We start from the raw sequence: 18,091 nt of genomic DNA, 5'->3' as shown, positions 1-18,091 counted from the left end.
ATAAAGAAAGCTGAGTGCCAAAGAATTAATGCTTTCAAACTGTGGTGCTGGAGGAGACTCTTGAGAGTCCCTTGGACTGCAAGGAGATCAAGTCAGTCAATCCTAAAGGAAATCAGTCTTGAATATTCATTGGAAGGACTGATGTTGAAGCTGAAGTTCCAATACTTTGGCCACCTTTGCAAGGAACTGACTCAGTGGAAAATACCCTGATGCTGGGCAAGATTGAAGGCAGGAGGAGAAGGGGACGACAGAGGCTGAGATGGTTGGATGGCATCACCAACTCAATGGACATGAGTCTAAGCAAGCTCTGGGAGTTGGTGATGGACAAGGAAGCCTAGCATGTTGTAGTCCATGGGGTCGCAGAGAACCGGACGCTATTGAAATGACTGATTGTAACTTATCTTGTATGACAGAGAAATTATTTCCCTGCATTCATTCCTCTTTAGATTGTAAATCGCTTGCACCTTTGTAGACTCTTGATCTTCATAAAACAACTCAATAAATGTTTGCTTGATTGATTTAGGTATTATGGAGATATATGGCTCTAGAATCACTATACTTGATAGCTATATAGTTCTTACACCAGGCGTTTAGAAGTTTTATAAATATTCTCTTGTTTATATCACTGTGGCCTGCGAGTATATATTGTTGTTATATTTATGGCTCTCAATTAATATTGACTGCAGCATGATAATATTAGTACAATGGGCTTTGCTATATTAACTAATCCTTGAATTTTTTTTGTCTATTAAACTTTGGTATCTACTTAAAGGCTTTCTGTCACTATATTTAACTAGATTGATTAGTGTTTTATATTTAATTCACATGAGACTTTTGCACTTGCCTGTCTTGTGTTTTTTTACTTTCTTACTCTCCCTTTCTTTTCTAAAGGTTGAACTTTGTCTGATAATGTCTATCAGAATTCAATTAGTGTCCTTTAGTTGCTTTCCTATGTAAAATGTCTTACCTGCCATAAATTATTTAGACTGTTTTCAAGATAATAGAGCCTGAAAACATCAACAGACTCAGGAATTTGTGCAAATTCGGTATGGCATCTTCTTTCGTTGCCCAGGTAAGCTGTACTGTATTTAAAGGTGCCATGCTCTGAAAAGATAGCCTGAGCTTCCATTTCCAGGTTAATGCCATCTGGATTATAAAGATTCCAAGAGCCTTGAAAATATACTTTTAAATAAATTGGTGTACTTTACTTTGCAAAACTGTAATAGCAGAAAACTGAAAACATTCCATATATTTATAAATAAGGGATTATTTGAATAGCTTGTGGCATACCTATGCAAAGGTGTGCCTTGCAGCTGTGAAATGAAATGAGAACTATCTCTACAAATATACAAAGATATTTAGGGAGTTCTTCAGTATGTATTATTAAGTCTAGATGTCTAGGTTTTGCTTCAAAATAATATGGAGAGTGGAGAGGGAAAGTGAAAGGTTTAGATAAAACAAAATTACTCATGAATTGTTATTTGTTGAAGTTACTATGGTTATGTTTGACTTATTTCTTAAAGAAAAGGCTAAAATAAAAAGCTGAAAATAACAGTTATGACCTGATTTTCTGAAGAAAATGTTTTGTTGGGGAAAGCCCTAAACATTTTTCATCCATGAAATGATTGAACATACATATTTTAGCTTATTAACACAAATCTAGATATGTCATCAAGCCATTTCCAGTTCCCTGAAGACTTAAACAATAAACTAAGGTTGTGATACCTTAATAATAACAGGTTCTATTTTTTAAAAAACTGTATTATGGCATTAAAAGTGTGTGTGTGTGTTAAAGAAGGGGCAGTCCAAACAATATCAATTACTATTAATATCACATAAAGAAAAACAGCCAGACATTCAGCACTTCACGATGGAGTTACACGCTACACCTGTGACGTGTTTTTGTAGCGAGAGGAGGAAGGCAAGTGCGTGTGCGGTCTATGGCTGCGGCAGAAAACTGAGATAGTAGAGTGGAAGCTAGAAGTCCAGAGGCATTATTACATCTAATATGCATTTTCTTTATGAAATAGAAAAATTAGTTACTATCACTTCCATTTTAGAGAGGAGAAAACAATGAATCAGTGATATGCCTGTGACCACTTTAATAAGTTCAGGAATCAGAGCCTACCATGCCATCTAGATTCATATTTTAGAACATATTTTCCACATTAAAGGAAGGAGAATCCCTATCATCAGAGTAGGGATAACATAGACATGAGAGGTGATACGTGCTCAACAAAACCTTAAAATTACATAGGCAGAACACTCTTTGACATAAAGCAGCAGTATATTTTTGGACCCTCTCCTAAAGTAAAGGAAATAAAGGCAAAAATAAATCGAACCTAATTAAACCTAAAGCTTTTGTGCAGCAAAGAAAACCATCAACAAAATGAAAAGACAGCCTACTGAATGGGAGAAAATATTTCCAAGTGATATGACCAATAAGGAATTAATATCCAACATATATAAATATCTCATACAACTCGACATCAAATAAAACAATCCATCAAAAAATGGGCAGAAGACCTGAAAACACGTTTAACCAAAGAGGAAATGTAGATGGCCAGCCAAAATGCACATGAAAAGATGCTCAATATCGCTAATCATCAGGGAAATGCAAATCAAAACTACAATGAGATATCACCTCACTTGTCAGAATGGCTAACATCAAAAAGACCATAAGTAACATGATCTGGCATTGATGTGGAAAAACGGGGAACCCTCCTACACTGTTGATGGGAATGTAAATTGGTGCAGTCACTGTGGAGAACAGAATGGGGGCTTCATCAAAAAACTAAAAATAGAACTACCATGTGACCCAGCAATTCCATTCCTTGGTATATATCTGAAAAAACACTAATTCAAAAAAATACATGCACCCCAATGTTCACTGCAGCACTACTTACAACAGCCAAGATATGGAAACCACCTAAATGTATATCAGCAGATGAACGGATAAAGAAGATGGAGAATACTCCTCAGTGGAATGCTGCTGCTGCTGCTGCTGCTGCTAAGTCACTTCAGTCGTGTCCAACTCTGTGCGACCCCATCGACGGCAGCCCACCAGGCTCCCCCGTCCCTGGGATTCTCCAGGCAAGAACACTGGAGTGGGGTGCCATTGCCTTCTCCAATGCATGAAAGTGAAAAGTGAAAGTGAAGTTGCTCAGTCGTGTCCGACTCTTAGCGACCCCATGGACCGCAGCCTACCAGGCTCCTCCATCCATGGGATTTTCCAGGCAAGAGTACTGGAGTGGGGTGCCAGTGCCTTCTCCAGAGTGGAATACTACTCAGTCATAAAAAAGAATGAAATTTTGCCATCTGCAGCAACAAGGATGGACTTGGAGGGCATTACACTAAGTGAAATAAGTCAAACAAAAAAGATAAATACTGTATGATATCACTTACATGTGGAATCTAAAAAATGCAACAAACTAATGAATATAATATAAAAGAAATAGACTCATAAATATATAGACAAACGAGTGATTACCAGCAGGGAGGTACAAACTGTTGGGTGTAACATAGGCCCAAGGATGTATTATACAACATGAGGAATATAACCAATATTTTGTAATAAGTGAAAATGGAGAGTAACTTTTAAAAATTGTATAAAAATTTTTTAAAAATTAAAGCAAAAAGAAATTCTGACAGTTGAAGTTATCCTGTCTAGTAAGAGAAGAAAGCAGGCATGCTCTTCTGTTGAGTGCACATTCACAAATGTGGAGATCAAAAGAGCAGGTTAGATTGGCGTTCTCCTATGCAATGGAGGCCTCTTACCAGCTCTCAGAGGAGCCGCCATCCCAATGCCATCAAAGTGAACCAATAGAGACCTTGCTAGCCAACACAGGGGTCCTTTTAGAAATGACTCTATGTCCACTTGACTACATGAGCAAATCAGTGATCAATAAACAAGGCTGTTTTCAAGGATGTGTGACCTGTGCAGTGATAAAATGACCCACTTTTGGAGGGGCCTGTACTTGGTTTAATGTTCTGGTGTCACCAGCTTGAAATACTTAGTAATTTTATTTTGAGCTTATATTTTGTAAGTGGAGTCTGATGGAACAGTTGAGCACATGCCCATGAGCACAGAGACGGGCCACGTGTCAGCGTGCACAAGCATACGGGCCTGAGCAGTGGCGGCAGCAGGCAGTGTGGGTATCGAGCAATTAGCCCGGGGGCCTTGTGCACAAGTGCATGCCCAAGGCAGAGTGGAGCACTGCAGGGTGTTGTTTTTTATGTTTCCAAAAATACTTTGAATTAACTTTGTGCTATATTTTAAGGATAAAGGTTCTGTTTATTAATCCAGTCAATGAATAGTAATTGAGTGCCTACTACAATACTCAGTGAACAAAATTAGGTTTATTTTCTGCCTTCATGGAACCTAAATTCTAGTTACTAATTATTTTTTCCAATTAATGAAATAATTGCTTTGAGTGTATCAATGGAGAGCATCTTTGCAACAAAGTAGCCTTTTATAGTAATGTGATTGTAGCTAAGTTTCCTGATCTATAATTTCATTGAACAGATTACTCTAATTGCTTTTATTATCCTATCCTCCATTAATTTTACTTTATAACTGAAGATATCCATAAATAGCTAACTATGGAATGATTTTATTTTAGAATTGTGAAAAATGGAAGACAGTACCACAGACACAGAACAAGAAAAGGAAGAGGAGAAAGGCGGAAAGGCTCAAGAAGACCCCATTTATGCCATTGCACCCACAATTAATATCCAAGATGAGCGATTTGTTGATTTATCTACAACTCCAGCTTTCATTTGTCTGCATGAGGTACATATATATTTATTTATTACTCTCTTTATAAATTACTACAATGAAACTTGCCTCCTTACCTACTTAAAAATTCAGATGAAGTTAATATCATTATCAAAATAATTTATTATATGTAATCTGTGTGTGATACATACTATTTGAAGCTCTTTAAAATAGTCCCTACCTTCTCTTCCAAAAGCCTATCATATAATCCTGGACTAATGCAGTAGTGTAGGTTCTGATACTTTGAAGGCATAATAAGTCTTTACATACATGCAACGACTTAAGTGCATTCTGTCTGTTGGTAAATTAATTAAGAGAGATTTCTTTCATTGTTGGATAGACTACTTCAATAAAATGAAGATAAAAGGTTTTGTCTTATAATGATAGACAGAACATACATTTAGTTAACTAAATGTAGTTACTTTAGAAGAGCACTGAAATATACTGTTTTCTATTAGCAGAGAAGCAAAACAGGGAATATGATTTTTGCTACATTTCTGTCTGACTTTTTAAAAAATAAGATGAACAGTTAGGAAATACCCCAAAATGAGGAGAGTGTTTTCTTTAATAATAACTGACCACATAGCAACTTGTCAATTTTGAGAGCTGTACTTGAGAAAAGAGTTTAGAGGACATATGAATTCTGGACTCCTAACTTTACATGAATATAACTGAATAAAACATCTAAGAAAATTGATAGTAATAATAAAAATAAGCTAAAAAAAATCTTTGGGTAAAATCAGAGTTTACTTAAAACCAGAAGCAAAAGTAAATCCCCACCCAAATATTTTGTTGGTGTAAATGTTTTGAATAATTGCTACAACAATTGTTGAGCTTTTGTTTTACATATACATATAAACCACATATCAGGAACAGCTGATGTCAGTTTGTCCCATTACTCATGTTTTCAGCTTTTATCACTTGGTTAAGGTGGTGACTTCTAGCTTTCTTTTCTATAAAGTAATTGTTTTTCATCTTGAAATTAATAAGGCCCTATGGGGAGATAATCTGAGGCTATTTAAGTATCTTCTTTGTTGTCATTCAGTCACTATGTCATGTCCAACTCTTTGCAACCCCATGGGCTGCAGCACACCAGGCTTCCCTGCCCTTCACTATCTCCCAGAGTTTGTTCAAATTCATGTCCATTGAGTTGGTAATACTATCTAACCATCTCATCCTCCGCTGCCCTTTTCTCCTTTTGCCTTCGATCATTCCCAGCATCTGGGTCTTTTCCAGTGAGTTGGCTCTTCCCACCAGGTGGCCAAAGTATTGGAGCTTCAACATCAGTCCTTCCAATGAATATTCAGGACTGAGATCAACTGGTTTGATCTCTCTGTAGTCCAAGAGACTCTCAAGAGTCTTCTCTAGCACCATAATTTGAAAGCATCAATTCTTTGGCACTCAGCTTTCTCTATGGTCCAACTCTCACATCCATACATGACTACTGTAAAAACCATAGTTTTGCCTGTATGAACCTGTCAGCAAAGTGTTATCTCTGCCTTTTAAACTGCTGTTCTTCCAAGGAGCAGGCACATTTAATTTCATGGCTGAGTCACTGTCTACAGTGACTTTGGAGCCCAAGAAAAGAAAATCTGTCACTGCTTTGATTTTTACTCCATCTATTTGCCATGAAGTGATGGGACCAGATGCTATGATCTTTGTTTTTTAAATGTCAAGTTTTAAGCCAGCCATTTCACTCTCTTCTTTCATTTTCATCAAGAGGCTCCTTAGCTCCTTTTCACTTTCTGCCATTAGAGTGATATTATCTGCATATCTAAGGCTGTTGATGTTTCTTCTGGCAGTCTTGATTCCAGCTTGTGATTCTTTCAGCCCAACATTTCACATAATGTACTCTGCATAAATAAGCAGAGTGACAATATACAGACTTATTGTAGTCCTTTCCCAATTTGGAATCAGTCAGTTAGTTGTTCCATGTCTGGTTTTAATTGTTGCTTCTTGACCTGCATACAGGTTTCTCAGGAGACAGGTTTGGTATTCCTGTCCCTTTCAGAATTTTCCACCATTTGTTGTGATCCACAGCAGAGGCTTTAGCGTAGTCAAAGAAGCAGATTTTTTTTTTTTTTAATTTCCTTGCTTTTCCTGTGATCCAGCAGATGTTTGCAATTTGATCTCTCTCCTTTTCTAAACCCAGTCAGTACATCTGGAAGTTCTCAGTTCACATACTGCTGAAGCCCAGCTAGAAGGATTTTGAGCTTTACTTTGCTAGCATGTGAATTGAGCACAACTGTATGGTAGTTTGAACATTCTTTGGCATTACCCCTCTTTGGAATTGGAATGAAAAGTGATCTTTTCCAGTCCTGTGGTCACTGTAGAGTTTTCCAAATTTACTGACATACTGAGTGCAGCACTTCAACAGTGTCATCTTTTAGGATTTGAACTAACTTAGCTGGGATTATAATGGCACCCCACTCCAGTACACTTGCCTGGAAAATCCCAAGGATGGAGGAGCCTAGTAGGCTGCAGTCCACGGGGTCGAGAAGAGTTGGACACTACTGAGCGACTTCACTTTCACTTTTCACTTTCATGCATTGGAGAAAGAAATGGCAACCCACTCCAGTGTTCTTGCCTGGAAAATCCCAGGGACGGCAGAGCCTGGAGGGCTGCCGTCTATGGAGTCGCACAGAGTCGGACACGACTGAAGCGATTTAGCAGCAGCAGCAGCTGGGATTATATTGCTTCCATTTAAGTATCCTGCTCTGCTAAAATTTTCACGTACTAGTTTTACATCTCTGATGATTCTTGCCAAAATTAATTATTATTATGATGATGGCTGCAAAATGGCAAGTTTCTTATTCCATCATTTCTTCTACACTTATTAGTCGGCTTCCTACTGTAAGGTAGAATGTTCTCTTCTTTCCTGTATCCATCCATCCGTCCATCCATCCATCAGGGTGAACTTATGAGTTCTTATTCTACTCAGTGAGTTATAATCCATCATTGCCATTATTCATTTTGATACTTCAATTGTCCCAGATTTGGCCAGTGTAACTCTCTCAAGAAGGCTCACTTACCCTTTTGACATGTTCTTAAGATTCTTTATGTACTTTTTAACTTTCTGTCATAAGAATATATTGCAGGTTCATCTTACATTTTCTTTGCTCCAACTCTAGGATCAGCCATTTCTCGAAGGATTTCTAGTTCCCTTTTCAGAGGAGAACAATATTTGAAAACTAAGATCTCAGTGCTGGATGTATTCACTGCTACTGGACTGTCATTGCTTCTAAGTACTCTTAGAGATAGGAAATAGGCACATAAATATATTTATTCTACACAAATTTATATATATTTCTATCTGTATCTTTATATATTTATAATGATGAGTTTATATCTCTTAATATTTTCAAATGATCAGGGTTCTCTATTTCTAATAAAATCTATCATATGTCTTTGAAATAGTATTTCTACTTTCATACCACTATTCCTAATAATTCTATCAAATAAGGGAACGGTTTATTTCTACCAAAGGTTGTGCTAACGATAAAAATTATAGTCAAATTTTTTAAGCCACAGATAAAGAAACAGGAAATGTTTGCTTTGTAACGTCAAAGGAGAACTTAGGACAACTTCTCCTGAATATTGCTCTTCAAGGTAACAATTCATTAAATATTTCAAGAATCTGTTAATAGTCATGTATGCACAAATTATAGCTATTAATCATTGGGTATGACCCCCCCCCCAATATAGTGGATACCTTTGATTATAAGGTCAAAGAACTGTCCAACTGTTTTAAGTAGTATTTACACCAGTGATTTTACTGCCTGAGAACTCTTTTTTTTTTTTTAAGCCAGCAAAATCTTGCAGAGTGAACTACTGGCTTCAAACAACTTTATTTCCTTAATAAACACCCCTGAGGTTATTCCTATTGGCATCTAGTTTTATTTTCTAAGAATCAGAAGTCTAAGATTCCCAAGTCTTACAATTTTTTAACCTATTCTATATAAGCCTTCCTCCTTCAGTTGTCCAAACAGAAGTTGACTCTGCAGAATAACAAAAGTTCTGAAAGAAAGCAGTCAGAAATCCACTTCTAAAGATCCAGATGCTTGGTATCTCATTGAAAGAACCAGAAGTTGCTTACACATTTATTGTTGCTAACGCTAGTCATACAATTGGCCCAGTGCTACTTAATTGTAAAACATGGATGTCATGCTCTCATCTAACATTGCTTACAGAATGTGTTCCACAATCATAGCACTCTGCGCTTTGGGCCCAAACTACTTTTGCAATCTAATAGTTCACATAGGCCCTCATGATCTTCTGTTTATGTTACTCCTCTTAGTATGGAGTCTCCCATATTTAGATGGCTAGGAAACTAGCAACATAGTCACAAAGCATGATGCAAGATCATGGCTGTCCATAATTCTCCTATTCATGTTGCCTCTTGAAAGACTATGCTACTCTCACTAAAAAGAAATCAGATGAAACACTTGCAGAGGCCACACCTTGCAACCCTGCATCGGTTCCTAACCTTTTAGAATCTGGCTTAGTTCCCACGTCCTTCAAGAAACTGTATCTGAGCAGCCAGCACACAGTATTTTCTCCAACCTATCAATTCTTATGGCATTTGTAGGCTGTAACTTTCACTTGGTACAGGATCATTAACAGATATGTATTGAATATCTTCTCATCATGCAGTATTTTGCATAGCAGATTTAATTCCTCATTGATATTATGATCACATTAAACAGTAAGACTTAAAAGGGCAGGGACTACATTGTGTTAAATTCACTCTTTGGGATTAATGTTCAAAGTGGTGCTTGGAAATGAAGTCACATCAATGGATTGTGTGGGTTAACTCTGGACACCTGCTCCTCAACCCTGCCATGGCTGCCTAATGATCAGGACTGACACTCTACAGACTCTTCTTGTCCTGTTGAAAACTTTTATTTAAAAAATGTTTTGTTAAGGTGTAACATATATTCAGTAAATGTCACAAATACTCAGGGTATAGCACTTTTTTACGTATGCCATTAACCAACATGTTCAGCACTAAATTCATTATTCTCCCAATCCTAATTCTCCTCCTGTGTTCTCTTTATCAGTTTGAGAGTTAAATATCTCCATTAACTTTTTCTTGAATTTATCTCTTCTTCATTCATGCCATATTCACACTGACATGAAAATGTATTTCCTGCAACTCAGTGGTGTCCCTTGAAACTCTTCCAAGTCATTGCTCCCACCAAAGTTAGCCACTATTCTGACTTGTCACTACATATTAGTTTTTCCTCTTTTAAAAAATCATATGAATGGAATCATAGTACCATGATCATCCTTGTGCATGCTTTATATTTATGAAGTCATTTATCTTAGGTGTATACCTAGGACTGGGGTTCCTGTGTCATAGTTTAGGCTTATATTCAACTTTAGTTGATATCATGAAATATCTACTACTGTGGGCAAGAATCCCTTAGACGAAATGGAGTAGCCCTTTGAGCCAAAAAAAGTCCAGAATGCAGTACTTGGGTGCAATTTCAAAAACAACAGAATTATCTTGGTTCATTTCCAAGACAAACCATTCAGCATCACAGTAATCAAAATCTATGCCCCAACCACTAAACAGAAGAAGCTGAAGTTGACCAGTTCTATGAAGACATACAAGGACACCAAAAAAATATGTCTTTTTCATCATAGGGGATTGGAATATAAAAGTAGGAAGTCAAGAGTTACCTAGAGTAACAGGCAAGTTTGGCCTTGGGAGTACAAAATGAAGCAGGGCAAAGGCTAACAGATTTTTGTCAAGAGAACATGCTGGTTATAGCAAAGACCCTCTTCCAACAACCCAAGAGATGACTATCCACATGGACATCACCAAAAGTCAGTGCTGAAATCAGATTGATTATGTTCTTAGCAGCTGAAGATGGAGAAGCTCTATACAGTCAGCAAAAACAAGACCTGAGGCTGACTGTGGCTCAGATCATGAACTCCTTATTGCAAAATTCAGGCCCAAATTGAAGGAAGTATGGAAAACCACTCAGCCATTCAGGCATGAACTAAATCAAACCCCTTATGATTATACAGTGAAGGTGATGAATAGATTCAAGGGATTAAATCTGGTAGCGAGTGCCTGAAGAACTATGGATGGAGGTTTGTAACACTGTACAGGAGGCAGTGATCAAAACCATCCCCAAGAAAAAGAAATGCAAGAAGGCAAAGTGGTTGTCTGAGGAAGCCTTACAAATAGCTGAGAAAAGAAGTGAAAGACAAAGGAGAAAGGGAATGATATACCCAACTCAATGCAGAGTTCCAAAGAATAGCAAAGAGAGATAAGAAAGCTTTCCTAAACTAACAATGCAAAGAAATAGAGGAAAACAATAGAATGGGAAAGACCGGTGATCTCTTCAAGAAAATTAGAGATTCCAAGGGAACAGTTCATGCAAAGATGGGCACAATGAAGGACAGAAATGGCAAGGACCTAAGAGAAGCAGAAGAGATTAAGAAGAGGTGACAAGAATACACAGAACTGTAGAAAAAAGGTCTTAATGACCCGGATAACCATGATGATGTAGTCATTCACCTAGAGCCACATATCCTAGCGTGTGAAGTCAAGTGGGCTTTAGGAAGCATCAAAGATAGTGGAGGTGATGAAATTCCAGTTGAACTATTTCAAATACTAAAAGATGATGCTGTTAAGTGCTGCACTCAATTTGTCAGCAAATTTGGAAAACTCAGCAGTGGCCACATGACTGGAAAAGATCAGTTTTCATTCCAATCCCAAAGAAGAGCAATGTCAAAGAATGTTCAAACTTTGTACATTTGTGCTCATTTCACATGCTAGCAAGGTAATGCTCAAAATCATTCAAGTCAAGACTTCAGCAGTATGTAAACCAAGAAGTTCCAGATGTACAAGCTGATTTAGAAAAGGCAGAAAAACCAGAGATCAAATTGTGAACATCTGTTGGATCACAGAGGAAGCAAGAGAATTCCAGAAAAACATCTACTTCTGCTTCATTGATTATGCTAAAGCCTTTGACTGTCTGGATCACAACAAAGTGGGGAAAATTCTGAAAGGGATGGGAATACTAGACCACCTTACCTGTCCTGAGAAACCTGTATGCAGGCCAAGAAGCAGCAGTTAGAACACGACATGGAACAACAGACTGGTTCAAAATTGGGAAAGGAGTACATCAAAGCTGTATATTGTCACCCTGCTTATTTAACTTACATGCAGAGTACATCATGCAAAATGCCAGGCTGGATGAATCACAAGCTGGAATTAAGATTGCTGGGAGAAATAGCACTCTAATGACAGGAAGCAAAGAGGAACTAAAGGATCTCTTGATGAAAGTGAAAGCAGAGAGTGAAAAAGCTGGCTTAAAACTCAACATTCAAAAAACTAAGATCATGCCATTCTGTCCCATCACTTCAAGGCAAATAGATGGGGAAAAAGTTGAAACAGTGCAAGATTATATTTTCTTGGGCTCCAGAATCACTGCAGACGGTAACTGTAGCCATGAAATTAAAAAATGCTTGTTCCTTGGAAGAAAAGCTATGATAAGCCTAGACAGCATGTTAAAAAACAGAGACATCACTTGGCTGACAAAGGTCTCTACAGTCAAAGCTATGTTTTTTCTAGTAATCATGTACAGATGTGAGAGTTGGACCATAAAGAAGGGTGAGCACCGAAGAATTGATGCTTTCCAATTGTGGCCTTGGAGAAGACTCTTGAGAGTCTCTTGGAAGCAAGGAGATCAAACCAATCAATCCTAAAGGAAATCAACCCTGAATATTTATTGGAAGGACTATGTTGAAGCTGAAGCTCCAATCCTTTGGCCCCCTGATGGGAAGCACCGACTCACCGGGTCCCTGATGCTGAGAAAGACTTTCAAATGACTTTCTGAAAAGACTGTACCAAGTTATACCCTCTGATGAGCTATACGCAATTGTTCTCTTCTAACACTATGGCAAGGACCATGTGCTAAACAGGACCTGGCTCAAGATCTTGCACAGAGATAAGCAGTAAATATTTAGTATTTTAAAATATTGTTAACAAATAGTGTGTGTCTCTTTGTTCAAAGCATCATGCCTGTTGCACATTCAGGCTTAATTTAAGTGATAGCTTTCATGGTGTTCCCCAAGTCAAAATTTCTACTTTTAATCTGTACGTGGTTATGTAAAGTAGCACTGATTTCCAAGGGTCAACTTGGTTGTCAAATGTCAGTGTCAGATATTGAGCTTTTCCAAGCTTTGGAAGTCATAAAATCATTCTTGTCTGAATGCCCAGAGCCAAACCAAAACACGAGTGTATCTTGCCTGAGCCTTTTGGCTCTTTTGCTTTTCATCAGAACTTGTCAGCAACTCCTTTCATTTCTTAAAAATAATTTTTATGCCAATCATTGTTAAGTCTTTGACCTGATTTAACCAACGGACAGAGAAAAAGTAGCACAGAGCATTTGGGAGACACAAGGGGCAGTGTGAACACCGGACAAAAACAGTAAGGAAGTAAAAGTGTGAATCTGTGTATAATACAAAATTCTGTTAGAGTGTAGAGATAATGTTTTCTACTTCTTTCATACATGAACTAATTAATCAAGTAACTGGTTACAAAGAAGAAAATGTAAGATATCCCCCCCACCCCAAGGAGCTTATAGGCAAGGCAGTTTCAAGTATGTAATTTAATTTTCATAATAATTCCATAAAGAAGTTTGAGATATCATTATTTCCACTTAAAGGTTCTGAAAGGCTGAGGCTTGCCCTGCCTTGCACTGCGAGGCAGATACAGAGCCAGGCATGCAACCTAGCCTCCTGTCTCCAACACTGATGCACATTTCACCTGACATGCTTCACTTGACAGTCACACATTTAAACACTGCTATTTTAGGATTTTACAAATTTACTTTTAAAGTAAACTGTATATTAAAAGAAAAAATAAAGATAAATATTTTTACTCTCCATTTAAATATTTCTCTTTGGTTTCCCTACCCTTTCTTAGTTATCACACCTCACTCATAGCTGTGCTTAGAGGGTATGCACTAAAAAAAAACCAACTATAAATTTCTTTTAAAAATGTTTCTACAAGTCTTATAGTTTTTGGAATCTTTTTACTTTTCCTTCAAACATCTAGGTAGGCTTGCAAGAATAATTCTTCAGGATTTTGTTTGGCTGTCAAGAAACTTTCAACAGACTAATAATTTATTAAACAATACAGATAGGTTCCATTTTCCCCATAAAGTGTTTTGTTTTTTACTTTAACAGCAAGATAGAAATTTTAAAGTCTTTATAGTATGGAAGAAGATCATGGATCATGCTTGGAATACATTAAACATTTGGGGTATTAACATGGCTTGTGTCTATTTATAAAGATTGGAAATTTACATTAGGATTATGGGAATAGAAGCCATATTCCACTTCACAAAGTGATTAACACCCCCAACTCAATCAGTAAAAACTATATCAGGAAAAGATAAAAGAAGGTACCCTGTTAGGGTATCCTCACCCTTGGCACCTTCAAAGATGATTCTGGACATGAATCCGGGGTGTGGTTAAAAAAAAACTCTGCTATCTGAACGTGTGATCAGTGGCAAGTAGGAGTCAGAGAATGTTAAAAATTGGGAACCGAAAGGAATTGGCAGTTCCTCTGCCTCCTGTAAGTGAGGTTGCGTGTGTGTTAATCACTCAGTCATGTCCAACTCTTTGTGACCCCATGGGCTGTAGCCCGCCAGGCTTCCCTGTCCTTGGAATTCTCCAGGCAAGAGAACGGGAGTGGGTAGCCATTCCCTTCTCCAGGAAATCTTGCTGATCCAGCGATCGAACCTAGGTCTCCCACATTGTGGGCAGATTCTTCACCGCCTGAGCCACCAGGGAAGCCCACATGTAAGGTTATCTCCCTTTAATCATTCTGAAAATCTTTCCTGAGCATCCACCACTTGGTAGACTCAGGCCTCGGAACCAGAGGAAAACATAGCAGTGAGCGTTCTACCCTCTGCAGCTCATCTGTTCCTTCATATGTTTGGTTTATGTTCCTTGATTTCCTTTTCTCTTTTTTGATTCCTTTACTGACACAAGAACCTAGTCTGTGTGTGCATGCTTGCCGGTGTGTTTATTTTAATTATATATTTAACAAAGTTTTAATTATCTATTTTTCATGGATTCTTTAGCTATTTTGTAGCAAATTGATTTAAATATTTTAAACAATAATGTAAATTCAGATGCTTTTTTTTATCACTGTGAACAGATGTTGGTTTTTAAAATAATGATTAGGAGAAATACTTAATGTATTGTTTTCTTCTCAGAGAAAGACAGCTCTTGAGAGAGAAAGTTGGCTTTTGATCATCAAGTTTGTAGTTCTCAGTAGAGTATGTGCATCTTATGATAAAAGAACTTTTAAAAATCCAAGAACTATTTGAATATATTAGGTGTTAAAGATGAAAGCTTAAGGATTAAAATAAATAATGCCCTTTTTGATTAAAATCTATTTTACATAGATGGATGGGGAGATGGTACTTTTGTCCGTCGGGTAGACTATTTGGGGAGTGAAGCTGAGAGGTGTATGATTGGGAATTTGGCTATTCAGCAACTGGACTTACAGGTAACATTAGTAAATTAGTCAGCAGTTGTGAGGGCTTCCCTGGTGACTCAGACGGTAAAGAATCTGCCTGCAATGCAGGAGACCCGGGTTTGATTCCTGGCTTGGGCAGATCTCCTGGAGAAGGAAATGGCTACCCATTCCGTATTCATGCCTAGAGAATTCCATGGACAGAGAGCCTGGGAGGCGACAGCCCATGGAGTTGCAAAGAGTCAGACACGACTGAGTGACTAACACAGACACACACACAGCAGTAGTGAACACCAGAGAAGTCCACTAAAACAAGGCAATTATTACAGTTTTCATTTGGCAAACAAGATCAGGATCTCAGCAATTAAGCAGTGAGATAGAAGCCAGGTCTCAGCAGTTAAGTAGTGAGATAGAAGCCAGTGAGTCAGAAGCCAGGAAGTTAAAGAATAGAGTATTAGAGAGCCAGGTATTAAAGATTTTAACCATGAGATTACTATCTTTCTCTTTTTAACCATTTTTTAATACAAAAAAATATGATGTAGTACAAAATTCAAAGATGCAGAATAGCATACAGTGAAAATTAAGCCAGTCTGCCACCCATGCCAGGCTGCTGTCCCCTTCCCTAGAGGCAACCATCATTCACAGTCTCCTAGAGAGCCTTGCAGAAATCTGTGAACAAACAAGTAAGTGGTAGCATAATATTCATACTTCCTTTTTTATACACATATATACAATTGTTATATTCTTTTTAATGTTTGCATAGTATTTCAGTGCATGGATGGAACATAATATAACCAATTTCCATTATAAAATTTGGATTAATTTGGATTATTTCTATCCTCTGCTGTTATAATGATAGAGTCAATAACCTCATGTGTACATCATTTCACACTGAAATAATCATAGGACAAATTCCTAATAGTGGGATTGTTGGTTCAATGGGTTTGTTCATTCAGAAAAATTTTTTAACTGTGGAAAAGTAGACCTACCATATTGACCATTTTTATATGTACAGTTCAGTAGTGCTAAGTATATTCACAGTGCTGTGCAACCAATTTCCAGAATTTTTCATTTTGCAAAACTGAAACTCTGTATCAAGCAACACTTTCTCATTTGCCCCTCCTCCCAGATCCTGGCAACCACATTCTGCTTTCTGTTTCCATGAATTTGACTACTCATTCATGCATCTGTGCTCAGTTGCTCAGTCTGACTCTTTGTGACCCCGTGGACTATAGTCTGTCAGGCTCCTCTGTCCATGGATTTTCCAGGCAAGAATACTGGAGTGGGTTGCCAATTCCTTCTCCAGGGCATCTTCCCAACCCAGGGATCAAACCCATGTCTCTTATGTCTCATGCATTGGCAGACAGATTCTTTTACCCCTGTGCTACCTACTCTAGATACCTTATATTTTACAGTATTTGTCTTTTGTGACTGGCTTCTTTTACTAAGCATACTGTCTTCAAGGTGCATCCATGTCGTAGCATGTGACTGAATTTCCCTCCTTTTTAAGACTGAATAATATTCCATTTATACTGGATTGGCCAAAAAGTTCATTCAGGTTTTTAATAACATCTTATGAAAAACACGAAAGACTTGTTTGGTCAACCCAAAATACCATATTATCTGTCAGTGGACACTTGGGTTCCTTCCACTTCTTGGATATTATGAATATAATGCTATGAACAGGGTGTCCAACTATTTCTTTGAGATCCTACTTTCAATTCTTTTGAAGTAGAATTGTCAGATCATGAGTTCGTGTATTTAAAAAAAATTTTTTTTTACTGCCAAGATGCTCTCCATAAAGGTTGTAATAATTTATGTTCCCCTCAACAATAAATGTGTCTTTACTCATACCAGCACTGTGCACTGTGTGGCTTTTCAGCCTTTGTCACTCTGATGAGAGAAAAGGTTATATCATCATAGTCTTTATTTACATTTATCTTAAAATGAATAGAGTTTCTTTTCATATATTTAGGACTGTTTTAAAATATAGTGTATTATATGTTCCCTAGTAATCTAGTGGTTAGTATTCAGTGCATTCACTGCTGTGACCTATGTTCAACCCCTGGTTGGGATACTGAGAACCTACAATTTTGGGGCATGGCCAATACATAAATAAATAAGATGTATTAATAGAAAATGTGATGTATAGGATGGCCAAAAGGTCAGGAGACAATTGTCATTGAAATGATAGTTTATTACTCACCGTTTCTAGAAATAAAGGGGGGGGGGGGCATGCCATAACATGGCGGGTGGGGGGAAGCACCAGGTTGATCAGGAGGCAGAGGAGAGGGAGGAACAGTATGTAAGAGCTTTTATTGTGATTTCCCTGGGAAGGAGCGGGTGATTTGGGATAAGCAGCTTAGGATTGGCTAGTGTGGATAATTTCAGCAGACTCTGGGGCGTAGGCGATGTCCTGAGTTGTTTGGCACCTGGCATTGGGATGATTAGGACAGTTGCACAGTGACCTGAGCACAAGGGCCCAGTAAAGGAGATTGGTGAGGGTGTGGACTCTGGATTGGTTGGTTTCCATTTGACAAGTCATCTTCCTCTTCCTCCAAGGAGGAAGATGCCTGTCAATGTGGGGGAGGACGACGATGAGGGAGGCAAGGTGACTCAGGCATATTATCAGCTTGTTTAGAACAAGGCGTATCTGGCATAGGCATGTAGGGCAGATGTTAAAGCATCAAATTTACAGAAGCTGGTTAATACAGAGACCTATTTGTACTTTGGGTTTTTGTTTGTTTGTTTCTTTGGTAAATTTTGTTCACATCTTTTTTTAATTTTTTTGTGTGTAGTTTTTT

General features: G+C 37.8%; 1 protein-coding gene across 2 annotated transcripts in view; it reads left to right on the top strand.

The window, feature by feature from the left end:
* The window catches only part of CCDC146 (coiled-coil domain containing 146), a 135,606-nt gene that overhangs the window by 19,350 nt on the left and 98,165 nt on the right, over window positions 1–18,091 (top strand). For both annotated transcript variants that reach the window (XM_061165166.1, XM_061165165.1), the window contains exon 2: window positions 4,623–4,792. In XM_061165166.1, the coding sequence (XP_061021149.1) occupies window positions 4,634–4,792 (159 nt within the window). In that variant the 5' untranslated portion in view covers window positions 4,623–4,633. The remainder of the gene's footprint in view (window positions 1–4,622; window positions 4,793–18,091) is intronic.

Source organism: Dama dama, chromosome 18, assembly GCF_033118175.1.
Source record: "Dama dama isolate Ldn47 chromosome 18, ASM3311817v1, whole genome shotgun sequence".
Classification (NCBI taxonomy): Eukaryota; Metazoa; Chordata; class Mammalia; order Artiodactyla; family Cervidae; genus Dama; species Dama dama.
The sequence above is the reverse complement of the archived record's forward strand: the minus strand, read 5'-3'. Positions and strand labels throughout refer to the sequence as shown.